The sequence below is a fragment of the Macaca thibetana genome, chromosome 18 (genome assembly GCF_024542745.1).
Source record: "Macaca thibetana thibetana isolate TM-01 chromosome 18, ASM2454274v1, whole genome shotgun sequence".
NCBI classification, from domain to species: domain Eukaryota; kingdom Metazoa; phylum Chordata; class Mammalia; order Primates; family Cercopithecidae; genus Macaca; species Macaca thibetana.
Genome location: NC_065595.1, coordinates 53,806,527 through 53,834,450, shown reverse-complemented (window position 1 = coordinate 53,834,450; position 27,924 = coordinate 53,806,527). Strand labels below are relative to the sequence as shown.

The 27,924-nt window shown below is 38.1% G+C and overlaps 2 protein-coding genes across 2 annotated transcripts in view; both read right to left on the bottom strand.

Annotated features, from left to right (window-relative positions):
- Window positions 1-27,924, bottom strand: part of KCTD1 (potassium channel tetramerization domain containing 1) — a 622,936-nt gene that overhangs the window by 340,923 nt on the left and 254,089 nt on the right. The gene's annotated exons all lie outside the window — the stretch shown is intronic.
- The window catches only part of AQP4 (aquaporin 4), a 51,772-nt gene continuing 36,206 nt past the window's right edge, over window positions 12,359-27,924 (bottom strand). Inside the window, exon 6 of the mRNA XM_050767148.1 lies at window positions 12,359-12,463. Within this exon, the coding sequence (XP_050623105.1) occupies window positions 12,422-12,463 (42 nt within the window). The 3' untranslated portion in view covers window positions 12,359-12,421. The remainder of the gene's footprint in view (window positions 12,464-27,924) is intronic.

Here is a 27,924-nt window from a genome sequence, read left to right as displayed (position 1 = left end):
CCCATTTTCAGCATTGGACAGATCTTCCAGACAGAAAATCAATAAAGAAATATCAGACTTAATGTGCAGTATAAACAAAATGGACCTAATAGATATTACAGAACATTTCATCCAAGGACTGCAGAATATACACTATTTTCCTCAGCACATGCAGTATTCTGAAGGATAGACCACATGTTAGGTCACAAAACAAGCCTTAAAATGTTCAAATAAACTGAAATACTATGAAGCATCTTCTCTGACTATAGTGGAATAAAACTAGAAATCAGTAACAAGGAATTTTGGAAACTATACAAATACATGAAAATTAAACAATATGCCCCTGAATGACCAGTGGTCAATGAAGAAATTAAGAAAGAAATTGAAAAGTTTCTTAAAATAAATGATAATGGAAACATAATATCCCAAAACCTATGATACAGCAAAAGCAGTACTAAGAGGGAAGTTTACAGCTACATGTGCCTGTGTCAAAAGAAAAAAAAAAAGAAAAACTTCAAATAAACAACCTAATGATGCAAGTTAAAGAACTAGAAAAGCAAGAGTAAATCAAACCCAAAATTAGTAGGAGAAAAATCGTAAAGATCAGAGCAGAAATAAATTAAATTGAAATGAAGACAACAATATAAAAGATCAATACAACAAAAAGTTGGTTTTTTTGCGAAGTTAAACAAAATTGACAAATCTTCAGCCAGACTAAAAAAAAGAGAGATGATCCATATAAAGAAAATCAGAGGTGAAAAAGGAGACATTACAACTGATACTGCAGATACTCAAAGAATCATTAGTGGCTACTATGAGGAACTATTTGCCAATACATTGGAAAAACTAGGAGAAACTGACAAATTTCTGGACATATTTAATCTACCAAGATTGAACCATGAAGAAACCCAAAACTGGAACAGACTAATAAAGAGTAATGAGATTGAAGTCATAATAAAAAGTTTCCCAGTAAAGAAAAGTCCTGGACCCAATGGCATCACTGCCAAATTCCACCAAAATTTAAAGAACTAATACAAATCCTACTCAAACTATTCTGAAAAATAGCAGAGGTTATTCAAACTATTCTGAAAAACAGAGGAGGTGGGAATACTTGCAAACTCATTCTGTGAGACCAATGTTACCCTGACACCAAAAACAAAGACACATCAAAAGAAAAAAAAAAAGAAAAGAAGAAAACTGAAAACTGCAGGTCAATATCTCTGATAAATAATGATGCAAAAATCCTCAACAAACTAGCAAACTGAATTCAACAATACATTAAAAATATCATTCATCATGATCAAGTGGGATTTATTCCTGGGATGCAAGGATGGTTTGACATATGCAAATCAATCAATGTGAGACATCATATCAACAGAATGAAGAACAAACACCATATGATCATTTCAATTGATGTTGGAAAAGCATTCGATAAAATTCAACATCCCTTAATGATAAAAACCCTCAAAAAATGGTTACAGAAGAAACATGCCTCAACACAATAAAAGCCATATATGACAGACCCACAGATAGTATCACACTGAATGGGGATAAAATTAAAGTCTTTTTTCTAAAATCTGGAACACACAAGGATACCCACTTTTCACCACTGTTATTGAGGATAGTACTTGAAGCCCTAGCTAAAACAGACAAGAGAAAGAAATAAATGACATTTAAATTGGAAAAGAAGAGGTCAAATTATTCTTGTTTGCAGATAATATCTTATATTTGGAAATATCTAAATATGCCACCAAAAAACTATTAGAAATGATAAACAGATTCAGTAAATTTGCAGGATACAAAATGAATATACAAAAGTCAGTAGCATTCCTATATGCCAACAGTGAACAATTTGAAAAAGAAGAAAAAAGTAATCCCTTTTACAATAGCCACATATAAAATTGAATACCTAGGAATTAACTTATCCAAAGCAGTGAAAGTTCTCTATCATGAAAACTAAAGTGCTCATGGAAGAAATTGAAGAGGACACCAAAAAAACCAAACCAAACCAAAACAAACAAACAAAAAACCAAAAACAAAAAAACAGAAAGATATTCCATGTTTATGGATTGGAAGAAAAATATTGTTAAAATGTCCATACTACCCAAAGCAATCTACAGACTCAATGCAATCCCTATCAAAATACCAACAACATACAGAAATAGAGAAAACAGCTCTAAAATTCATATGGAAGCACAAAAGACCCAGAACAGCCAAAACTATCCTAAGCAGAAAGAACAAAACTAGAGGAATCACATTACTTGATTTCAAATTATACTACAGAGCTACAGTAACTAAAACAGCATAGTACTGGCATAAAAACAGACAGACACATGGACCAACGGAACAGAATAGAGAACCTAGAAACAAATCCACACACCTACAGTGTACTCATTTTCAACAAAGGTGCCAAGAACAGACATGAGGAAAAGACAGTCTCTTCAATAAATTGTGCTGGCAAAACAGTATCTATATGCAGAAGAAAGATACTAGATCATCTCTCACCATATACAAAAATCAAATCAAAATGGATTAAAGACTTAAATCTAAGACCTCGAACTATGAAATGGCTATGAAAAAACAAAAACCAACCAAACAAAAAACATAGAGGAAAATCTCCAGGACATTGGTCTGGGAAAAAATTTCTTGAGCAATACCCCACAAGCACAGGCAACCAAAGCGAAATGGACATATGGGATCACATCAAGTTGAAAAGCTTCTCCACTGCAAAGGAAATAACAAAGCAAGGAGACAACCCAGAGAATGGGAAAAATTATTTGCAAACTACACATCTGACAGAAATTAATAACCAAATTTTTTCTCTATAGGAAAAAAAATCTAATAACCTGAGCTCTTCATATGAAAAAAATCTAATTATCTGATAAAATATGGGCAAAAGATTTGAATAGACATTTCTCGAAAGAAGACATACAAAGGGCAAACAGGCATATGGAAAAGTGCTAAACATCATTGATCATCAGAGAAATGCAAATCAAAATTACAATGATATATCATCTCACCCCAGTTAAAATGGCGTATATCCAAAAGACAGGCAACAACAAATGCTGGTGAGGATGTGGAGAAAAGGGGACCCTCGTGCACTGTTGGTGGGAATGTAAATTAGCACAACCACTAAAGAGAACAGTTTGGAGGTTCCTCAAAAAACTAAAAATAGAGCTACCATATAAGCCAGCATTCCCACTGCTGGGTATGTACCCCAAAGAATGAAAATCAGTATATTGAAGAGATATTTGTACCCCCATGTTTGTTGCAGCACTGTTCACAACAGCCAAGATTTGGAAGCAACTGAAGTGTTCATCAAAAGATGAATGGATAAAAACAGTGTAGTACTTACACACAATGGAGTACTATTTAGCTGTATAAAAGAATGCGATCCTTTCATTTGCAACAACATGGATAGAACATCAAGTCATTATATTAAGTGAAATAAGCCAGGCACAGAAAGACAAACATTGCATGTTTTCATTGATTTGTGGGATCTAAAATTCAAAATAATTGAACTCATGGAGACAGAGAGTAGAAGGATGATTACCAGAGTCTAGGAAGGATAGTAGGGGTGTGGGGAGGAGGTGGAGATGCTTAAAAGATACAAAAAGAATAATTAGAAGGAATGAATAAGACCTAGTATTTAACAGCGCAACAGGGTGACTATAGTCAATAATAATTTCATGGTACATTTTAAAATAACTAAGTGTGATTGGTTTTTTTGTAACACAAAGGATAAATGCTTGAGGGGCTGGATACCCCACATTCCGTGATGTGATTATTATGCATTGCATGCCTATATCAAAGCATATTTTGTACCCCATAAATATATACACATAGTATGAGTACATGAGATGCTTTGTAACCACAAAAATTAAAAATAACAAATTAGAAATAAAAACAAAGTAAAATGAAATAAAATTAGGACCATTGATCCTGATGGTGCACTAGATATATCTGGGAAAATTTTAAAAGTACCGGTGTCTAGGTTCCACCTTTTACAACTAGGATCTCTTGGAGTAGGAGTAAGCCAAGCAGCAATACACAATGGTAGTGCTTTATAAGAGAAAGGAAGCACGAGTCACCATGTTGAAAATGCGTACAGATGTTTGAGGAACTAACACAGGTCCAGAAACTTCTCACCTTCTTACCTGGATTTTAGATATTAAACTATCCCCCTTTGAGTTGTTGTTACCTATTTATTGTCCATTATGAGAGACCTCTTCACTGACCAAAATTATAAAAATGAATTTATCAAGGACAAAAAGGCCTGAAGTCTAAGCTAAAAACAAAAAAGGTTGAAAAGGGAAACAATGCCAAAGTAGACCCCAGTAGTGCCTTTGAAGTGGCTGACAACTCATAAGCCCGGAGCCACAGACAAAGGCTTTTTGAGCTCACCAGAGACACAGCTTAGGCTCCAACAGCCTACTTTTCCTATCTGGAAGGCAGGAAAACAAGCTCTAGCTTGAAGCAGCACACAGCAATGAGGTGGTCAGCCTTTTTCAGCATGTCCCAATTCAGCCTCTGTGGCTCAGCCAGGCCCTGGCAGCCTAAGGCTCTTTCTGGAAGCTGGGTAACAAATCGAGTTGGGCTGCAGACAGCTGCAGGCAGAGGCCATCCCCCGGCACTCTACACTCCTCTCTCCCTACACCCCTTCCTCTTACTTATTGGCAATACCAGTCATTATTTCTAACCAAGGTATTATTTTTCTTAACTGTAATGTATCCTGCCTTTAAGGATGTTGTATAACAATTTATTAATATGTGGTCGTGTGATATCACCATGGATCTTGCATATGTAGGGAGATTTGCTTGGTTTACAAGATATCCAGAATCTACAAAATGACTGGCACTGATCTGAGCATTTAGCCTTTACCAGTGTGGCAAGGGAGAGTTGAAAGTGAAAGGATAAAATGCCAACTTATGGTTAAATTGCTTGGTTTTATGTCCTTCAATCTCATCATCTCACCACTTTCAGGCACCGAATTTAATGCCATTACAATTGCTATTAAAGCAATTACATAGATAATCCTATAACAGAAAGCAAATATCATTATGTCTCCTTTCACAGTTTTGCTTCAATGATTCTTTGCCAAAACCAGCTCTGTCACCCTCTTGGTCATCCTCCATGTCCTCAAACTTAATATTTTAAAAATTTATTTTTAATATATTTTTATTGTATATATCTAAGATGTACAACATGATGTTTTGATATACATATACAAAGTGAAATGATCACTACAGTCAAGCAGATTAAAATATCCCCCAAACCAAAATTTTTACACACACATACACATCTAATGTAAAAAAAAATCCAGGATGGCTCATGCAGAAATAATTTACTTTCAACACCTGCCAAGGGGTGGAGCTGCAGAACCACAGACTACCAGCAGACTGCTTCTCCTGTCCCATCAGAACAACACTTTTCTTTTTTTTTTTTTTAATGCTTCAGAAAGACTCACTTTCCATTACTTTTCTGATGAAGTATGGTATTGGGTTTTTAGCCCTTTATTTTTTTCTGGTAATTTTACCTGGATTCTAAATGTGGTGTAAATTCCTTAACAATTCACCCCTGTGATGTAAGATCGGGGTACAGAGAGCGTTCTTGGGGGCACAGCCTTCAAATAACACATCTTGATAAGACGTGTGCATAAAATGCAGAGAAGAAATAAGTGGCCAGAGAAAATGATGGTGCAGAAAATGTGTTTCTTAAAGAAGGATTATTAACTTTAATGTTTGATTCTACAGCTCTTTGCTGCACCCCCACTTAACAGCTAAAAACATAGGATTCAGGGAGAAAATGAAGGTGTCAGGAAATTTAGCCTGAAATTCCTGGGTTGGAAGGAGCATAGTAAATGAAGCCCAGCTTTTTTCGGGTTTTATATTCATGAAGCATAGCAATGTACTGATAACGTTTTTTAAGCTGTCATTACATCTAGTTGATATTTAATCTGAATTTTAATATTTAAAAGCATACTCAGGATCTTCATTACAGCCATAAAAAATTCAAGCAGGGCTACTGTTTGGAACTGTAACAAAGCAATTTATACTCTTATCATTTCACTGAAATTAGCGTGAGGAGAGTAATCTAGATGTTTTGAAAAGTGCAATCAGCCACTTAAATAAAAAAGCAACTGGTGTCACCATTAGGTGGCAGGCACACTGCAGCCAGCTGTCACTTAGGCTGGGTGGAAGCGAGCCTGGACACCAAGGCAGAAATGCGTGGTCCCTTTCCTTGACCTTTCTTTCAGTCATTTAAGCTTGCAGGAGACAATGTGCATGGAAGCCAGCAGCAGGCATTTTAATGCACCTTTGACACTGTTTCAGCATTTGGTCTTCAGCTGCATGGACTGCTCATTCAGCTTCTCTTTGCCCTCCTGTGGTGTCTGAGCTGGCTGGCCCCTGCTGCTTTAGTTCTTTAAGCTGTAGGATTTTCATCACCACGTGCGTGTCAGAACCTGCATTGGGTTTGGACTGAAGACTCTATCTTTTGTATTCACTCCATTTCCAGTGGGTCAGGAGAATTAGTGTAGTGGGTTGGTGTGTTTTGTAACAAATGCGATTCTAGAATTCCATCCTTGTCTTCTAATGTTTGGGCAAAAAGTAGAAAACAACAGCTAAAAATTGAAATCATGGTAATTGCTAGGACTCTCAGCATCTGCTAATGCAATACTTTTCGTTTAATTATGTCCCATAATATGTAACCTTTACTTTCTCAGGTCACACTGGCTAGAGGGACAAATTGCAAAGTGCAGTTTACAATCATAAGGGTGGCAATAATAGTCTTTGGTTCCAGGTCCTCCACCCAGCAGAATCTAAGGGCAAAGTCCCTGAATTCCCCATCCTACTCCTGACAGTTTTTGGCAGTACAGGCTCTTCTCCTTGGAGGCCATTACAGTTTCTTTTTATTTTACCTGGCACTATTCGCTCTGATTTCTCACCCAAAGAAGAGACACCTGTGCTGCCCACGCTGGCCCTGCCTCTCCTGCTGTTATTAATATTTTGTTGAGCCCATCACTCCTATGGCAAAAGATACTCTCGCTGGGCTCCCAGCAAGAGGCTGACCTTGGACTTTTAGTATTTTATAGTTCTCCCACTCTAGGAACTTGGAATGCATTCCCCTGAAGCTGGACTGAGGAAGATTTAAGTAGCAGCACCAATGATCAAATCCAGAAATGTTCCTTTCCACCAACAGTCAAGTTATACTCCAGAATAAAGCCTTGGACTCTTGAATCCTGACCTGGTCTTCCTCTAGCTGTACAGCTTGGGTTCCAGTATTGGCCTTTCCGCTTCCTAGGAGTGTGGCCTTGGATAAGGTAACTTCTCTCTGCCTCAATTTTCTCATATGTAATACGAGGGCAATCACAGGATCAACTTCCGAGGTTGCTCTGAGGATTAGATGAGTTAATGCGTGTAATGGGCTGACAGTGCCTGGCTCATAGCAAGCATATAACCAATGTCAGCTATTAGTATTATTAGAAAAATTTGATCTATATATTCCGGGGACTGACCACTAGTGTCCATTTTTTCCAAAGAGGTCATTGAGATTTCATGCCAAGGGTCTCTGATGTTTTGCCCCAGTATACTAGAATGCTGAAACAATGAGGGCAGCTTTAGGTTGCTATCTCTACCCTCTCACCCCTCACTCTGGAAAGTTCCATGAAATAAACATGTTAAAAAAAATTTCTGATATGAAAATTATGATTGACCTGATGCCAAGGCTGGCAAGTAAGAGTAAAGCCCTCAGAGTTTGCTTTGTATTTAGTGGTCTAGTTAGACATTCATGTATTTATATTTTAGCCATCACTCTCCCTTTCTCCTTCTTAAAAGTACTCCAAGTTTCCTTTGGGGAAGCTACCTTCCTTCCTTCTCAGCCCTGTAGGATTGGGAAAGATTGAACCTACCCTGGTTCCACAGTGGCCCCTGACTGGCCACTGTCAGGACCATCCTATCTGCTCTGGCCCTGTGAGTGGCTCAGTGAAGGATCTGTAACAAATCAGGACTGTAGAGACCTAAGGAAATATTTGCTGGGGTTTCTGGGTAAGGATAATGTAGCACTTCTTCCAAATGCTGTAGGAAGAGACTCCTCCCTTCCTCTGCCTGAAGAAGCCTGAGAATGTGAGCTCTGGAGTAAGGCAGCTTTAGGAGCAAGTCAGCCACATAGAGAGAGGTGGAACTTAGCCCTGGGCAATATCTTTCCAGTCGCTGGATCCAAACTCACCGCATCTTCCTCCAGCCTTTTCAGCTAAAATTCAGCAAATATCCCTTATTAATTTAGTCCGAGTTGAGGAGGGGTGTGTGTGTGTGTGTGTGTGTGTGTGTGTGTGTCACTTGCAGCATAAATAGTTTGTCTCTACTGAAATGCTGCATTACCGTTAAAACATACCTGTGGCAAACAGAAACCCTTCATGATTTCAGAAGATAAAACTTGAAAACTATTCTTGCTATCTCATTTGGATTTAGATGTCTAAAATGTTTAAAAATTTCAAAGCTTTGGGTACTTACATATGACCTCCCTTGATGTACAAACCCAGAGTGGAATCATCTGTTAAATTGAATTTCCAGAAAGGGGTTCCATCTATCAATTAGGAAATGGCCTTTTTTTTTGCACTTTACCAATTTATAGTAATTGAGTGCTTGGTGCATAGCAAGTACTCATGGAATGTTTAAGAAGTGGAGTTTTCTGGTTATACTTGAATTTCTGATTAATTGAAAGTTAATTAGAAACTCTCCCCCCACCACCTACCATTTCCTCTCTTTAGAAAATCTTTGTAAAATGTATGAGTGCACTTTCTTTCCTTAGTAATTACAGTATAGTGAGCATAATTGCATTTTTGATGATTAAGAATTTTACAGTGCCTGAGGGTTGCCAGTCAGACTATAAATTCTCATTGTACAATATTTTACATGGAGAAGTTGCAGGAAATTGGGCTAAATATGGATTGATCCTGGACAGTCTCTAGAAGTTTATTTTCTAAAAACTTGAATATCTATTCGTTTTCATTGTCCTTTAAATTTTTCTTCAAAAAATTATTTTTTATGCCAAAGTTTAATCAGAATTTTGATCAGCTAGATTCTGGTTAAGAAAAAATTGCCATGTTTTTTGTTAAATCATTCGAATGCTGGTATCAGTAATGGTACAGTGAAATTATTCATGTGGGACCCGATCGGAGATGTGCATTAGGGGAAGGGTGAGATAAAAGAACCTGACAGCATTAGGAGTTTCAATGAGGAGGTTATGTTAGGATTAATTTCGATCGTGCAAGTTTACTACTGACTGTAAATTCAAGGAATGAGGGGATGTCAATGTCAGGGTATCCAGCAAGTAGGAATTATTGTCCATTTTTGTCCTGTTTCTTTTGTGGAGAAATGGCCCTGCATATTCAGATCTTCCCATATCCTGTGGCGGAAGCCACCTTGGTGGGTTAATGTAGAGTTTGGCATAGAGGGAACGCATCAGGCAAGTACATATTGTTCATGGCAATCTTTTCTCTAGATTCATCTTTTCGAGTCTCTTTCACCAGTCGACTGACCAGCTGGAGGTGATTTAGGAATATGGGATCAGGACCATAAATCTTTCTATTGCCATCAAAGATATGATTAACAGAGTCAGGGATCTGACGGGGATGCCACACCCCATGTAGTTATCCAAGAAAGTGGCAGCTAACCATTAGTGTGTGACCAGAGATGGGATGCAGAAATTGTTGGTCAAATCAAGAGGATGTGAAGGGCCATTTCGGTGTCCAGGAAGCAAATATTAGGTTGCAGAACATGGAAAATCCCTGGGTGGGGTCCAGCAGATGGTCGTGGGTCCTCCTCTTTGTCTCAATACCCTTAAAGTCTCAATTCCCTTCTTTTTACCCCTTCTTCCAATGCCTTCTCATCTTCAAGAGGTAATGTTTTGGCATGGCTCAGGAACTGGCATTGGACAAGTTAAAAGTATGTTTTTGTATTATTTTCCACCAAGTTTGTCCTTTACTAGGGTTGTCTTTAAGTGTTGCTCTTATTGTCTGCAGGGCCTGTGCTTTGAGTTGTGTACGTAGTAGTGAAGAATTAAGCTGGAGTTCATGAAACTCACCAGTCTCCCCTGTGAATCTGGCTTTGCATTTGCAAAAAAAAATTATAGGGGTTTCCTGGAGGACTATGTATTTCCTGGAAGACTGATGAGATTGAGAGAGTTCATGACCAGGGTACTAACCCCTCTTCATGCAAAGCAAACTGTTTATTTTCTTCTATTTAAAATCAGGTTTAAATCTCAGTCACTTCTCATTAGCATCATTCTATGTATGCTCAGTTCAGTTATAGACAAAATATTTTACTACCCAGCCAATTCAGCCACAACTGGAATGAGCACTGTGGGGATTACATGGATGAATTAGATAAAGTCCAAGATCTCCTGGGGCTCAAAATCTCACAGAGGCAGATAGTGATTCTAACATGAGAAAGACTGTGAAACATGCCATAATGAAATTATGAATGGATTTCGTTAAGAGAAATAAAGGAGAGAGAGGACGTTCCAATTAGGAATATGCCTTGGAGTAGAAGGAATTAGAGTCAGGCCTTGGAGGAGGTATAGAACCATAATGGGCATGGCCCATAGTCACGGCATTTCAGGGGGAAGGGATGGCCCAGATGTATGCACAGAAGCTGGAGGGAGTAGAACCTGCTCTAGGGCAGATAATAATCCAATGAGTTTGGGCTAAGGGTATGTGGATGTCAGGTAAGACAAGGAAGTATGGTTTAAGTAAGATTGGAGATGGAGGCTGCTGTTTGATCATGGATGGCGTGACTACCACAGTAGAGGATGATGAAAAGTCAGTTATTGTTTTTGAACAGGAAAGTTGTTGAGATTGTTAGGTTTTAGAAAGATAATTCTGGGGGCAAGGTGGAGAGTAGGTGGCATGGGTGAGGGTGGAGGACAGGACAGACGAGCTGGAGTGTCCAGTCAGGAAGGTACAGCAAATTATTCAGATGAAAGCTCATAAATCATGACCTAGGAAAGTGATCATGGGAAGGAAAATAAGGCCATGGACTTGGAAGATGTAGGGGCCCATGGAGAGGGAAGTATGAATGACTCTGAGGTTAAATGAGATTGGGAACATAAGCAAAGTAAGAAAGGAGAACAAAGTTTACTTTTAATAAGAAGATGAAGGCCATGCGTAGTGGTTCATGCTTCTAGTCCCAGCACTTTGGGAGGTCAAGGTGGGAGTATGGCTTGAGCCCAGGAGTTCAAGACCAGCCTGGGCAACATGATGTAAACCTCTTAAAAAAAAAAAAAGAAAATTCAAAAATTAGTGGTGCATGCCTCTAGTCCCAGCTACTCAGGAAGCTGAGATGGGAGGATCACCTGAGCCCAGGAAGGTGGAGGCTGCAGTGAGCCAGGAGCACAACAGTACTCCAGCCTTGTCTCAAAAGAGAGAAAAAAAGATGAATAGCTAGTTTTTGAATATGCTGAAGTTTGAGTGTATACATGTTCAGATTGAGAGGTCAACTTGCTCCTTGAGAGCTGGGATACGTCTCATTCGCCTGTGTAGCCTTAGCACACAACAAGGCATTTATTTAATTATTCATTTATTCATTTATTCATTCAACCAATATTGATTAAATGACTACTCTGTATCAGGGCCTGGCATGTAACAGGAGCTGAATAATTGTTTGCTTAATTGAACTAAACTAACTTTTATGGATCCTTACCTAGTTGTCATTCTATTGAGAACTTCTACTTGGTAGACTTTATTTGGTAGGACCGTTAGTTTATTGGGGACTGGGTGAAGGAGTGGAAGCATAATGAGAACTGTTTCATAGGAGGCGGAGGTAACAACCTGTATCTGCAAGGACCAGATCATGGGCTTACAATGGGAGTTCAGCCTGCCTTCTGCTGTGTGTTCCAGTTTTGAAGTAGACAACACAAAAGTCTTGGGGAACTTATTTATAGACATTTTCCAAAAGCAGGGGGAAGGATGGAATGGGTGAGTTGCTTGAGTCATTTAGGTATTTATGCCTAAATCAGAAACCTGTACTTCATAAGATTAACCATATTTATGCCTCTTTTTTTTGTATAATTTGTGTATTTTCTTCATATTTTTAAGTTACATTTTTCCTTAGGTGTTGACATTTTTCAAAATTTCCCTCTGTCTTTCTTATGTGAGTGAAGGAAAACAAAGCCAACTTTAGGTGATTCTTTTCTATTTTGGGTTGGAATTTTATGTGGAGAGTAACAGACTATCGAGACTAGGCTTCGTGGTGTCAGGGTCCTAAAGAGGGAATATGCACTAAGGAAAGTGTAGGAGAAAAGTCAGGCTCTGCTGGACAGAATCCTTTTCTACGAGGGAAGTTCTTTTCCAGAGGTCTTTTCTTGGGCATTGGAGATGTTGTGTAGCACGGTGTTGGGAGTCAGGGCGCTGGATTGGAGTAATCCTGATACTGATTACATGTACTCATGCAAATGATTCATTCCCTTTAGGCGTCCATTTTCTCATCTGAAAGAGAGAGAATTATACTTGATTCACCTTCTAACATGCTAAATGATTTGTCTAATTACTGTGTTATTTTCTGTCTCCCCCTAGAATGTTAGCTTCTACAAATAAAACTGGGACAGGGAGTTTTATTTGCATTGATCCCTGTGTATCCCATGTGCTGGGAACATGGTTACCTTGGAGGTAATTTCAAGGCAAAGGAAGTAGAGGAAGTGGGAGGAATAATTGGGGTGGTAGGAGAACAATGTGTTCCTGAAAGCCAATGTAGAAGGGGGTTTCATGAAGAAGATGGTAACAGGACTGGATACTGAGGAGAGACAGAAGGGAAAATCCAAGCATAGGTCTTGGATTTCGTAATCAGGAGGATACTGGTGCCTTAGAGAAGCCAAAAGCCATTGAAAAACCTGATAGTCAGTGGTAAGAAGGCTAAAGAGGTGGAAGGATGTGGTGACAGTGAGTTACAGCTATCCTTTCCAGAAGCTCAACAAAGAAGAGGAGCGGGATGGAACTTCATCTTGATGAGAAAACAGGTTTGAGGGAAGAGTTGTATTTTTATTATTTATTTACTTTTATTTTATTTGGAGACGGAGTCTCACTCTGCCGCCCAGGCTGGAGTGCAGTGGCACAATCTCGGCTCACTGCAACCTCCAGATCCCAGGTTCAAGTGATTCTCCTGCCTCAGTCTCCTCAGTAGCTAGGATTACAGGCACGTGCCACCACACCGTGCTATTTTTTCTTTTTTTCAGTAGAGACAGGGTTTCACCATGTTGGTCAAGCTGGTCTCAAACTCCTAACCTCGTGATCCTTCTGCCTTGGCCTCCCAAGGACTACAGGCGTGAGCCAAGGCGCCTGGCCAAGAGTTGTATTTTTAAACCAAGGAAGGAAGGTGCCCGGGGGACGGAGAGGTGGAAGATGTGAGGAGAGGCAGTTGTTATTAAGTACCCGAGGAGGGAAAGAGTGAGATAAAACCCTGAGGGGAAAGGTTAGCCTCGGCGGACACTTCTGGTTGAATGTGATTAAAAGGGGGAACACCATGAGAAGCAGGGAGATTGGAAGTTTAAGAAAGAATAATTAAAGAGTTCAAATTGAAGTCATCTAGCATCTCAGTGAAGAAAGAACCAGGTAATATGGCGGTAGTTTGGTGAGGACTTGTAAAGGGTAGAAGTTTTCAAAGAGCTATAAAGAGAATCTCAACAGGGATCAGTATACATGATTGATGGAGACGGCTCAGTGGACAGAGACAAGTGGAATTAGATGGCATGGACATGCTGCAGATCCCATCTACTCAGTTATGTGAACTTCCCCCTCAGTAATGCTCTGTATTCAAAATGGGTCTCAAAAGCAAAATGACTGACTCGAAGAATGAGAGATTAAAAATTAGAAGGGAAGGTATGAAGGTGGGTAAATGGGTCCTGGAAAACCACGATCCTATTGAAAGTATGACTGAGAAAATGGAAAAAAGTAGTAGAGGATTCAGCGATAATGTAAAGATCAAGGAAATGAAAGCCTTGAAGACAAAGACTAGATTCAGCAGCTGTGAGAGGGATGGGAGAGGAGTAAAGTTAGGTGTGTTTATCTGATTAAATCATCCCTTTTGTTTTCAGAAAAGAAATGTGGAAGTAATGAAGTTGGAATTTATGGATTACTCCAATAAAAAGCAGTCCTTTGTCCTTTTTGGCACACAAGTATGCATTACTGTTTCTGGGTGATAATAACTTATGGTTAGACTAGAAAGAGCTGAAGAAAGCGTTTTTCTACGTCGATGTGTTAACAATGAGAAGAGGGAGGTGCGGAGTAGGGTTAGGGGATAACATCAGTCCTCATCTCAATTATTATGATCATGGAAATTAATTGTTGGGAAGTGAATCTCAACTTGAATTTTCCCTGAAGTTCTTTTCCAGACATATGCTAAGTTATAGCAGGGTTTATTCTAAGTAGCTTTTATTTCCTCTTTCTTTGTCTGTAGCAGAAATTAAAAGAAGTGCCTTTAATAGAAAGCAAGATGCCATCGTATTAGTCTTGGTGTCCTGAATCTATTAGCTTTGAGTAGGCTAAGTGGCAGTAATTCTGATATGCCTGACATTGTCCAGTCACATTTCTACCAGCATTTAAGGAGGTGCTCGAGGTCATGTACCTCTTTTGACCTTGGTAAAAATTAATAGTGTAATGCCTAGTCTACCTGTATCTAAAACCCATCTACAAAAAAGTGATAAAGCAGCCCATGTTCTCAAGGTAGAGGATACAGGTTCTGTCCAGCAGCCATTAGGTGGTGCTGCCTAACCAACATTCCCTTCCCTGTTAGGTCACCTACATGAGTCCTGTTGCCTTTATTGTGGGTACAATGGAGAATATTATGTGATTCTCTTATAAAAGGTGGAAGTGGCTGAAATTTATCTGTCACCTCTGTGAGACCTATCAGATTCTCTTTTTTTCTGGAGAGCAGTCAATAGCTGCTCTAAGGAGACAGCAGACACAAAAATGGCTGCTCAGACTGAAAAACAAGCATTGATATTTGAGTAGTACTTTCCACTTTACAAAGAATTTCCACATGTCAGAGTTCCTGGAATATTGGAGGTAAGCAGTCATGACAGTTTTCGAATGAATAAGTGGAGTACTGTAGGTAGAGAAAATTAATTCTATGTTGACTTTTGATAATGTAGAAATTACACCAAAGTTAGTTTATGAAAAAAGGTATATGTTTCTGAGACAACATGCATCGCTATTGATAAATATGACACATAATAACACTTACTGTACTCATACTTATTCTATTGCAGGGCTATTATGAAAGTTACCTTATTTAGCAGAAAATCAAAAAACAATAACAATAAGAAGCTTTTATTAAGAGCATATTCTCAGGCTCTCTTTATTTCCAAATGGTGTCTTCATTGAAGAATTTATTCTCCATTACATAGCTATATATACGACTTTTCTTTTTCTATTTTCAAAAATGTTTTTTTAATTGACAAAAATTGTATATGTTTATTATGTACAACCTAAATTTTGAAATATGTATACATTGTGGAGTAGCTAAATTGAGCTAATTAACATACACATTACCTCACATTGTTATTTTTTGTGGTAAGAACACTTACAATTGACTTTCTTAGTGATTTTCAAGAGTATAATAAATCGTTATTAACTATAATTACCATGTCATTCAATAGATCTCTTGAACTTATTTCCTCCCAGCTGAAATTTTGTATCCTTTGACAAACATCTCCCCAGCCCTGACCCCTACCCCAAATTCCTGGCAACCACCATTCTACTCTCTGTTCTATTAGTTTGACTTTTTTAGATTTCATGTATCAATGAGATCATACGGTATTTATCTTCTGTTCCTTGCTAATTGCACTTAACATAATGCCCAGGTTCATCCAAGCTATACCAAATGTCAGCATTTTATTATTTTTTAAGACTGAATAGTATTTTATGATGTATATACTACATTTTCTTTATCCATTCATCTGTTGATGAACACTTAGGTTGATTCTATATCTTGGCTCTTGGGAATAATGCTGCAATGAACATCAGAGTGCCAGTATCTTTTCAACATACTGATTCCATTTCCTTTAGGTATGTACCCAGTAGTGGGATTGTCGGATCATGTTGTCGTTCTATTATTAAGGTTTTGAGTAACCTCCATACTGTTTTCCATAATGGCTGTACTAATTTACATTCCTCCTACCAACAACGCACAAGGACTCTGTTTTCTCCACATCCTCTTCAACACTTGTTATCCTTTATCTTTTTGGTGATAGCTATTCTAACAGGTGTGAGGTGGTATCTCATTGTGGTTTTAATTTGCATTTCCCTGATGATTAATGTTGAGACTTTTTCATATACTTTTTGGCCATTGTATGTATTTTTTTGATAAATGCCTACATTTTTTATACCTTTTTTCTGAAAGTTTGTTTTTATCGTGAACGGATGTTGAACTTTGTCAAGTGATTTTTCTGCATTTATTGAGAAGACCATATGCTTTTGGTTTTTCATTCTGTTAATGAGGTATATCACATTTATTGATTTGTGTATGTTGAATCGTCCTTGCATCTCAGGGATAAGTCCCACTTGATCATTGTGAATAATCCTTTTAATGTGCTGCTTAATTTGGTTTGCTAGTATTTTGTTGAAGATTTTGTGTCAATGTTCATCAGGGATATTGGCCTGTAATTTTCTTTTCTTGTAGTGTACTTATCTGGCTTTTGTATCAGGGTAATAATAGTGGTCTCATAAAATGAGTTTGGAGGTGTTCCCTCCTCTTCAATCTTTTGAAAGAGTTTAAGGATTGGTATTAGTTCTTTAAATGTTTGGTAAAATTCAATACTGAAGCCATCAGGTCCTGGGCTTTTCTTTGTTGGGAAATGTTTTATTAAGGAGATTGAGTCAGTCTCCTTACTTTTTACTGGTCTATTCAGATTTTCTACTTCTTCATGATTCAGTCTTGATAGGTTTTATGTGTCTAGGAATTTATTTCTTGTAGGCTATCTGATTTGTTGGCATATAATTGTGCATGGTAGTCTCTTGTGATTTTTTTGTATTTCAGTGTTATCAGTTGTAATGTCTTTTTCATTTCTGATTTTACTTAAGTCTTTTTTTCTTAGTCTAGTTAAATGTTTTCTGAGCTTATCTTTTCAAAAACCAACTCAGGGTTGTTGATGTTTTCTACTTCTTTTCAATTCTCTCTCTCTCTTTTTTTTTTTTTTTTTTTTGAGATGGAATCTCACTCTGTCACCCAGGCTGGAGTTAATTGGTGCAACCTCAGCTCACTGCAACCTCCACCTGCCAGGTTCAAGTGATTCTCCTGCCTCAGTCTCCTGAGTAGCTGGGATTATAGGCACATGCCACCATGCCCAGCTAAGTTTTATATTTTTAGTAGAGACTAGGTTTCACTGTGTTGGCCAGGTGGATCTCGAACTCCCAACCTCAGGTGATCCGCCTGCCTGCCTCTATTCTCTCTTTCATTTATTTTTGCTATGACCTTTATTATTTTCCTCCTACTAACTTTTGGCTTAGTTTGTTCTTCTTTTTCTAGTTCCTTGAGGTATAACATGAGGCTATTTAGTTTAGATCATTTTTCTTTTGGATGTATGTGTTTATTGCTATAATCTTCTCTCTTAGAATGACTTTTGCTGCATCCCATAAGTTTTTCTATATTGTGTGTTCATTTTAATTTGTCTCAAGATATTTTTAAATTTCATCCTTGGCCCATTTATTGCTAAGGAGAGTGTTGTTTAATGTCCATCTTTTTGGGAATTTTTCAAGGCTTTTCCTGTTATTGACTTCTGGTTTCGTAACATTGTGGATATAATTTCAGTCTTCTTCAATTCATTAAGACTTGTTTTATGGCTATTCTGGAGAATACTTCGTGTATTCCTAAGAAGAATGTGTGTTCTATTGCTATTGGGTGAAATGTTCTGTATATATTTGTTAGGTCTATTTAGTCTAGTCTAAAGGTTATTGTATTATAGTCTGTAGTCTATGAAGCTTACATAAAACACTTCATAACAGGCTATTTTAAGCTGATAACAACATAACTTTGATTGCGTATACAATTCTACACTTTTATCCCACCCTACCCCCAATTTTATGTTTTTGATATCATAATTTACATATTTTTGTATTGTGTATCCTTAAATTGTAGCTGTTACTATTTTGTTTTTTTTGTTATGTTAGTATTTTAAATAATCTTTTTCTTTTAACTGTCATAATCATGATATGTTACCTACACACTACCATTACTGTATTAGAGTATTCTGAATTCAACCATGTACTTTTACCAGTGAATTTTATACTTTTATGTGTTTCTAGTCAGCATCACTTTTTTTCCAGCTTGAAGAATTCACTTTAGCATTTCTTATAAGGCAGATTTGGTGGCAATGTACCTCCTTAGCTTTTGTTTGGGAAAATCTTTATCTCTTCATTTCTGAAGGACAGTTTGTCAGGTAAATATTCTTGGTTGGCAGTTTTTTTTTTTTCCTTCAGCACTTTGAATATACTGTCCCATTCTTTCTTGGCCTATGTGGTCTCTGTTGGGAAGTTCACTGCCAGTCTTATTGGAACTTCTTTATTTATTATTTCATTCTTTTTTCTTGCTGCTTTCAGCATTTTCTCTGTGTTTCTGATTTTTGACAATCTGATTTTAACGTGTCTTGGTGTAGTTTTGTTTGGATTGAATCTGATTGATTGAAGAATGTTGATCCTCTTTCTCCTTGATATTTATATCTTTCCCCAGATTTGAAAAGTTTTATATCTTTCCCCAGATTTGAAAACTTTATCTTTCTACTTTATCTCTCTTCTCTTTCTTTAATTCCTATAACTTGAATATTTGCTCTTTTGATGCTGATACATAAATACTGTAAGCTTTCTTTTTTACTTTTCATTTTTTTCTTTTTTCTTCTCTGTACATTTTCAAATAACTTGCCTTTTAATTTACAAATTATTTATTCTGTTTTATTGGTTCTGCTGTTGATGCCCTCAATTGCATTTTTTATTTCATTCACTGTGTTTTTCAGCTTTTAATTTCTGTTTGGTTTTCAAAAATAATTTCAATCTGTTAATTTTCTCATTTTGGTTATTTATTATTTTTCTGATTTTGTAAAATTGTTTCTGTGTATCTTCTTGAAGTTTGCTGAACTTACTTTAAACGATTCTTTTGAATTCTTTGTTGGGCAGATTGTAAGTCCCCATTTCTTTAGGGTCTGTTACTGAAGCTTTAATTTGTTTCTTTGGTGAGGTCATGTTACCTTGATTGTTCTTGATCTTTGTGGTTATGCATTGGTGTCTGTGCATTTGAAGAAGTAGGGACTTATTCCAATCTTTGCAGATTGGCTTTGTCTGGGCAATCCCTTTACCAGTCAGCTCATCCAGAGACATGTGTGTGGTCTGGAAGTTGGGGACTGAGTCTCACAGGCAGGCCTGGAATCTGGGGCTATAAGATCTGGCCTGGTGCCTAGGCAAGTCTGGAGGCTCAGCCTGGCAGGCTGGCCTGCAGTCTAAAGCCATAGGGTGCTCCCCAGTGCTGGATTTTACTGGGGCAGGCTTAGCATTGGAGTCTGAGGCAAAGTCTGCTGCTCACTCTCGTCTCTTTCCTCCATATGAAGGGTATCTGTCTTTATTCTGTGCTGCCTGGGATTGGGGGAGGGTGTCATGGGTAGGTAATGTGAACTGTCCTTCCTACCTTCTTTCCTTTTTTCTATTTATTTATTTATTTATTTATTTTTTGTTCGAGAGAGTCTTGCTCTTGTCACCCAGGCTGGAGTGCAATGGCGCGATCTCGGCTCACTGCAACCTCTGCCTCCTGGGTTCAAGCGATTCTCTTGTCTCAGCCTCCTGAGTAGCTAGGATTACAGGTACCCACCATCATGCCTGGCTAATTTTTTTGTGTACTTTCAGTAGAGACAGGGTTTCACCCCGTTGGCCAGGCTGGTCTCGAATTCCTGATCCCAGGTGATCCACCTGCCTCCACCTCCCAAAGCGTTGGGATTACAGGTGTGAGCCACCACGCCCGGCCTACCTTCTTCAACACATCTTTTCTGTGCTACACCCAGATACTGTAATCACTTACTTGGTTTCCGTAGCTCTTCTGAAGGTATTTTTGTGCCTGAGTAATTGTTCAAACTGATGTTTCTGCAGGAGGACGAGCACTGGAAAGTACTATTTTTCCATCTTTCTTGAGTCTTTTCACTTCCAGTCTACATACACTGCTCTCAAATGATTTTGGGGAGTGGGCAAGACAAAAAGTTCCTAAATGCAATATGAACAGTTTATTTTACCATCCTGAGAGTGTTTTCATGTATCCATGAAATCCACAAAATGTAATTTAAATAAGCAATGCAACTTTCTAAGATATTCTGTGACTAGCTTCTAAAAACTTCTGTATGCGATATATTGGGAAGGAAAAGTATACTTTGATATTGTAGCTCTCACTTCTGAGATGCACCTGATAGGTATTTTAGCCTGACATGGTCACATACTCCAGGATTGTTTTAGGCTGCTCATTCTTTTGGGACCCTGAGAGATTGGGTGGATCCACAAAATGTTGTAGTGTCTTCTGCTGGGGATTGCTGATTCTATAAAGGGAACCCTACTGTGTCTAAGGTTCTTCAAGTTCCATTCTAAAAACACTTGGAATGGTGGAAGTTGTGGTTCATACCCAGAGTGTTTCTAGGAATAGTAACATAAAACATCTTTGAAATTTGAGAAAAAATACTAAGATTATCACAAAAAAGTATACGATTCTACACAATTTGAATTATGTAAATAAGAAGTAGAAAGTATTCTTCATCTGTTCTTTCTGATACCATTCTCCATCAGAAGTAGTCCTTGTTAAGTATGGTATATATCCCTTCCAACTCTTTCCTATGTTGCTATATTTCTTATAGTTCTATACATCTCTTTGACTATTTTTCTTTGCATATGCAGCACACATACACAATAATTTTCTTTAGTATCATTTTTAAATATAGAAATAGCTATATAGTATTCCACTGTGCAGCTGTATCACAATTTATTTCACCTTTTTTCTATCGATGCTCATTTTTGTAATACTCACTTTTTTTTTGGCTAAGTGCTGCTGCAGTTAACATCCATATGCACTTGTCTTTGCATTCTATGGACTTTTAAAATTGAAGATGCTGTGTATGTGGGAAAAAAGCATGACATAGTACCCAATATTTAAACTCATCCAACATTTATGTCTTTATCAATATTACATTGTTGATCACCCTTTGTAATTTTGTGCTATGGTGATCAATGCTTCCAGCTCTTTGAGGTACCCCCAGCCTAGGCTCCAATTGAATGCAGATTTTAAAATCCTCTGTTGATAGAGTGTGATGGTGGATGGGGAATAGTTCACAACTCCCTACAATTTTACACTCTCCCGCACCTCTTAGAATTTTTCTCTGAGAGTGTTATGTAGTCATCACATCAAGAAAGCTTTAGCTATTCGATTAGTGGCTGCATATCTCTTTTCCTTGTTTAAAAATAATATGTAAAAGTGGTTGGGCATGGTGACTCATTCCTATAATCCCAGTGCTGTGGGAGGCTGAGGCAGGGGATTGCTTGAGCCCAGAAGTTCAAGGCTGCAGTAAACTGTGGTCGCACAACTGCACTCCAGCCTAGCTGGCAGAAGACCATGCCTCAAAATAATAATAATAATAATTTCTTTAGAAAACATGCCTTCTTTTTCTTCCACCCCTTTCCTTTTTTCTTCTCTCCCCATCTCTTCCTCCCTTCCTTCCCCCATTCCTTTCTCCCTCCCTCCTTCCTATCTTCTTTCTACCACCTTCAGAACACAACTTTATTTACTAGTTAAACTTCCCATTTAGAATGCTTGCATTGGAATTACATTTTGTCAAGGAAATTCTGAGTTTAAAATAAAAATAAGGAAGGGGACAATATGCTTTTTTCTCTGATATCTCTTTTTTCGTAAATCAGGATTAATGGAGTCCCAGGTGGTTACCAGCTCTCAAAAGTGAACTCTAGTACAATGCATTCTAAGATTTCCTCTTAGAAGTCTGCTAAGACACAGATGACTGTGCCTTGTGGCAGTAAGCTATGGTGATCCTGGCAATTTTCATCACAATGGTGTGATTTCAAGGTGGCTCACCTTTCATGGTGGATCTTTGTTAGAATTTAGAAAGAAAGTAGTTTGACCAAGATGGTAAAGTTAAAATAAATGATTGAAGTAATTATTGCTAATTAAATATCACCAGAGGGATGATAGGTATATAAAAAAGGAAAGCATCCTGAGATAGAGGCAAGAAAAAGTAAGGTTGTATTATAGTATCCACAATTTAGGAAGTATTTGTATAGACATGGTTTAACCTGGATATTTTCTATTCTCTGTATATCAAACCACATCATAAAAATTTTTATTATCGTTATGGGAAAATTTAATTTATGAAATTAATTAGGTTAATTAATCAATGATTATCTACTTAACAGAAATTTATCTAATGTGTCATTGGCACATATATCTGACACAGGGACATATATTAGAGCAAATGCACCAACTTTCTTTAATGAGTACACTGATCAGATCATATGTGGTTTATCTGCTCCAGTAACCTTAAGTATAAAATAACAAGATTTGGCTCTGTTAATCATTAAAGGTGGCCCATTAGGTCTGGCTACTTAGAAATCCATCTGTGGTTGAGGCATTTTTCATAGTGGTACCTAGACAATCTCAGGACCATTGTCCAGGCTCTGATTATCTACAGAGAAATAGTCACAGCTTCTCTGCATGACAAGAGTGAAGCATGTTGCTATGTTTTGTTTTCCAGAATCTAAGGTATAATGAATTACACCCAAGCAATAATGAGTGTTCCTGATCCTGTCTGTGGTTTGCCATTATTGTTTTCCAGGAGGAAACCTCACACATGCAAAGCCACATGCTCTATCACTTGTCAAGTTGTGATGTCTCATCTGGGAGTGATTTGAGCCCCTGCCACTCAACATTTCTTTTATGACTCCAAGATTAAAAGACCATATTCAATCTTATTTTTATTTATCTTTTGGGGGAGGCACAAAAATAGTAACTCTTAGCAGGGGAGGAACTTGTATGCCATCTGACCTAGAAACAGATGCGACTGATTGGGAAGATCACAAGCAAGGATATACACAGTCTTTCTGTATCTTTCAAAGTAAAGATAGCCCTGACAATAGAAAAGGAGAAACTACCTCAGTATCATCCCAAAATATCATTTCATGTGTAATAAAATGAAATTATTCTTCTTTGACCAAAATAAAACCCTTAGTGGATCACCCAATCAAAAAAGTCAGTTAACGTAGAGAAGCGTAAAAATAGCTTACACAAGTCTTATGTGCTGTGGCTCATGCCTGTAATCCCAGCACTTTGGGAGGCCAAGGTGGGTGGATCACTTGAGGTCAGGAGTTCGAAACCAGTCTGGCCAACATGGTGAAACCTCATGTCTACTAAAAATTAGCCAGGCATGGTGGCAGGTGCCGGTAATCCCAGCTACTTGGGAGGCTAAGACAGGAGAATTGCTTGAACCTGGGAGGCAGAGGTTCCAGTAAGCTGAGAATGCGCCACTGCACTCCAGCCTGGGCTACAGAGCAAGACTCCATCTCAAAACAATAAAAAATAAATAAATAAATAAATAGAAATCCATAATTATACACAAATTCATCAACCTTGTGAAGCAGGAAAAGGCCTTGTTCTTGAGTTTGGTTCTTCAGATTAATGTTCTTCATTGGCTCTCACAGACAAGTGACACCTATACAGTGTCATTGGCCATGTGACGCTTCAGTTTCTTAGGTGAAGGAAGAACTTACAGAAACTTACAAAGCAATCCAAGACTACTATTCTTCCCGTTTTTAAATGATTTGATTTCCTCCCTCAATCTTTTACCGTTGCCTTGGTCAATCTTAAGATGAGACTATTTTTTTTTTTAAGGTGACCTGACTTTATTGTCTCTTTTCAATACATTTGATTTGGTTTTTGTAGAGGTAGTAGATCTTTTGTCCTTCATATTCATCATAATTGCTTTTAATAATATTTAGTGAGACCGCATAATGACAGTAATACATACAACTGGAATCACTGGATTTAGATATTGAAATCTTCACATGTTGCTAGGCATACAAGGCAGGGTCTGGGACAGAACTGCATGGATATACAGTACTAGCGAGTGGTCTAGCAGTTGTGAGAATTTCATATTCCATGGGTACCAAACAGCAGGTTTTATAGAAGGCAGAGCTTCAATAAATCTTTCCTACTTGAGTAGAGGCTGGTGAAGAGACAGTTTTTGAATTATTATCATCAAGTATGTAGGTTCTTGTAGGTCAAAAGCTGTATCAACATACAGAATGGCAGCCGTTGAATAATGCTGCTTGTCTTTAAGCAAATGTAGTTTAAAATCCCTTAAAATCCAGTATTGTTTTGCAGATTCAGTGAATCTATTCAGGCAATAGAAATGTATAAATCAACAAAATCTGCTTATTAAAACACTTTTGAGTAGATGGTATCTCACATTATGTAGCTCTTTCACGTTTATTTTTATTTTTTTTCTAAAAGAGATATGCATTATAAACAATGGGAAATAGCTATATTCAACAATAGTAAAAAAAACCCTCAATACAATTTAATGTCAGAAATCAATGCTGTATGTCCTGGATTGAATTGAGAGGTGGAGATGAAGACTTTTATTGCCCCAGGTATACTGGAAAATGTTGTGATGCCTGCAAGCCTGAAGTCAGCCAAAGGGTATCCAGTCACTACACGTTTTCATTGCTCCTAATACTCTTTGGCTCTAGGCTACTGCCTGTTCTGCCTAATGATAGGGCCAACCTTGACTGGGAGCCCTCTGAACCTTCCCTGAGGGGCTCCCCGGTGCTTGTTCACCCTTTGACATCAACCTTCAGAGTATATGAAATAGAAATCTTAATGAAAGAAGGGAGGGCTGAGATTTTCCTGCGTGCTCGTCTGGCTAAACTCCTAGCATTTTATGATTATATTTGATTTTTAAGTCATCCTGAACTCTATCTGCAGCTCTGCTCCCTTTTATCTTTTCTTGGCATCACAACCTTTACTACAAAGCTTATTTCAGGGGAAAACTGTTAGAATTCAAATCACTTACTCCTGTTTCAAGCTCGTCTGTTTGTTTGGGATTCCAGCTGACAAGATGTCCTTCAAATGATTGCTTTTAGTAAAATCAAAGTGACTTGAGGACCAAAAACTTTGATAACTGAGTATGTGTTTTAGACTACTTCAGGGGTTCCTCCTGCAACTTGGCTGGATAAGTGTGAAAACAGAATTGTTAGTGACGAAGAGGGCTGAGGCCTGTATTCTAGATTGTTTGCAGAATTCTAAATCACTACCAGGAAAGGGCTCAGAGAAAGCCTTCACTTTGTGAGACCTCAGAAGCAACCTGGAGCCAGGTCTGTGGTTCAAGAGTGTTTCCAAACTGGGGTGATGGCTATGGCTATTTTTGTTGTTGTTGTTATTGTCGGATGCCTCAGGGCACCAAGAAATGAGACTGGGTTCTTGTCCTTAGAGGGTGTTTTTTTTTTTTTTTTCTTCAATTTCTTACTTTGGGGAAAGCTCTTGTAGTGCTGTGTATTTTTGGAGATTTCCAGGGGTTATTGTAAGAAGGGTAGAAGACTCCCCCGTCCACGCTGGGATGACCCTCTGGGTGCCACCGACTTCCTAGTCTGCAGACCCTCTGAAGCTGGTGTTCCAGCTCTAGTAGAAAAGGCATTTTCAGCACAAAACTCTATAGTTTTGTATCATGCTGCCTTACTCTTCTTTCCATTAGGATGAACAAATCTTTTACAACAACTTATCAGGTATCCACTTGTCACCTATAATAAAAGTACTGAGCACTTGCTCTGGACAAGGCATGGCGCATATGTGCTTTCCTTTAATCCTCTCAATGGCTTTAGTAATTTCATCATCCTTCTTCTATGAAGGAGAGAAATGAGGTTTAGAAAGATGAAGTTCCCACAGCTGGTAAATGGCAAAGCTGGGATTGGATTTAAGTACAGTTCTATCTGGCTCTCCAAACTGGTTTTCACTAGGAGACATGTATAACTCTCTCAGAGTGTCACTGGGGAGAATTATTCAGTATTTTGCACTTTTAGTTAAAGAAATGTAAGCACATAATATTCCCTCTAACCTCTTACATTTCTGGGAAGAAGAACAAAATAAAAAGATGAATACTTTTAGTTACCGTATTATTAACAGATTAGCTTGTATGCTGCTGACCAGATATCATACCTCTACCATCACAATATATTTATTCAGGAAAAGAATGAGAAATTAGTAGCTATTATCTCACAGGTAGGAAGGAGAATGGAGAACATTCTATAGTGACACAAAGTATCAGCCCACGAGAAGGGAAGACTATTCTTGTTAGTGAAAGAACTTCCAGATTACTGATTATTCCAGATATTCATCTCTGGGTGCTTATGACAAACTGTGTTTGGTGAAGCTACCATATACGGGGAGGTTGTCCTCTGGTCCCCTTGGATGTGGGCACCATGACTGGAAGGGCCTGGCTCACCTTCTGTGGCCCAGCTTCTCCAGGGCTTGCTTGAGAGTGGGCGGACATGTAGACAGGCTGGCTATCCCAGGAAATGAGAGTGATTCTTTTTGCAAGTTTTAGTAGCCAGGGTGTGGCCTAAAATGAAGAATGATTTCATGTATAATTGTATAACATCGTGATAAGTGTTTTTAAACAAAAAAATACCTCAGAGATAGACTTGCCTAGCTCGAAAGCAATCCAGATGGGTTTTCTGACCTCTTTCTGCACCAGCATTTTCTTTATGTTCTTAGGAAATAGCTGCAGAGGGTTTTAGAGCCATTCAGATTTCAATCTTGGGACTCAGAAGATTTCTGTATTGTGCCTTAAAGAGTGACGTGTGCCACTATTAAACTTGAACTGCTCTGGACAGCTGCGCAGAAGGAAAAGAACTACCGTGCTCAAAACATTTTCATTTTGTTGTGTACATTCCTTACGGTGCAGCTGGTTTAAATTCTCTCTGAAAAGATGGTGTGCAGCTGTTTCTCTGAGGCAGACCCTGAAGGCAAATACCCATCACCCCAAATACCCATCGCCCCAGCACGTCCTTTCCTATCTTGGCAAGTCGTTTTGTCCTTAACTCTGTTGTGTGTAATCATGAAACATCGCTATTTATCTGAATCTTCTTTAGGATACAATACATGAGCTCATTCTCAGAAGTTCCAGGAACACAGCACTCCATTGTAAAAGATTTTCTATGTCTCCCACCCCCTCTCATTTTCGCAGTTTCCATGGCAACGTTTGGCTCTGATGGCACCTCCAGGATTATTACTATCATCACAGTTATTTCTTCTGATTACTATTGTTGCTTATTGTCATCAACATCATTTTGACTGTCGGTTAGTCAGATCCTGATCCTAAACACCTGGCCTCTGGGGAACGTTTCCTCAAAACAGTTGAAAAGTTAAAAAAAAAAAAAAAAAAAAAAAAGGAATGCAAATCCCTAGAGATTACCAGTGGTGCAATTATCCTACATCAGGTTTATGTTTCTCTTTAAAAGATTTCCCCATCAAGTCATTGTAATCCTTCCAGAATATACATAGATAAGTTTGTCATGATACCAAAATAGACATGGTTATCGATACTGCTGTTTTGTTTTTAGAGAAGGAAACTGTGTGTGCATTTTTGTGTGTGTGTTGGTGGGTTGAGAGGGGAATTATGAATCTAAAGCTTTCTAATATTGCTAAAGGAATTTTTCCTGAAATGTTGGAAACTGGTTGTTTAGAGATGAACAAAATAGTTTGAGGTTTGAGACTATTATCCACTGATTTTTCCATACCTGCTGTCGACCCTGTGAGCCTCCTTGAGGCTTAGGGGGGAATAAACTTCCTTTGTAAGAATTACTGCCTTATGAATTAGTGTAACACTGGGATGCCCTATGCTTTTGAGATAGTCTTAGACTTGGCTCAAAACACTACC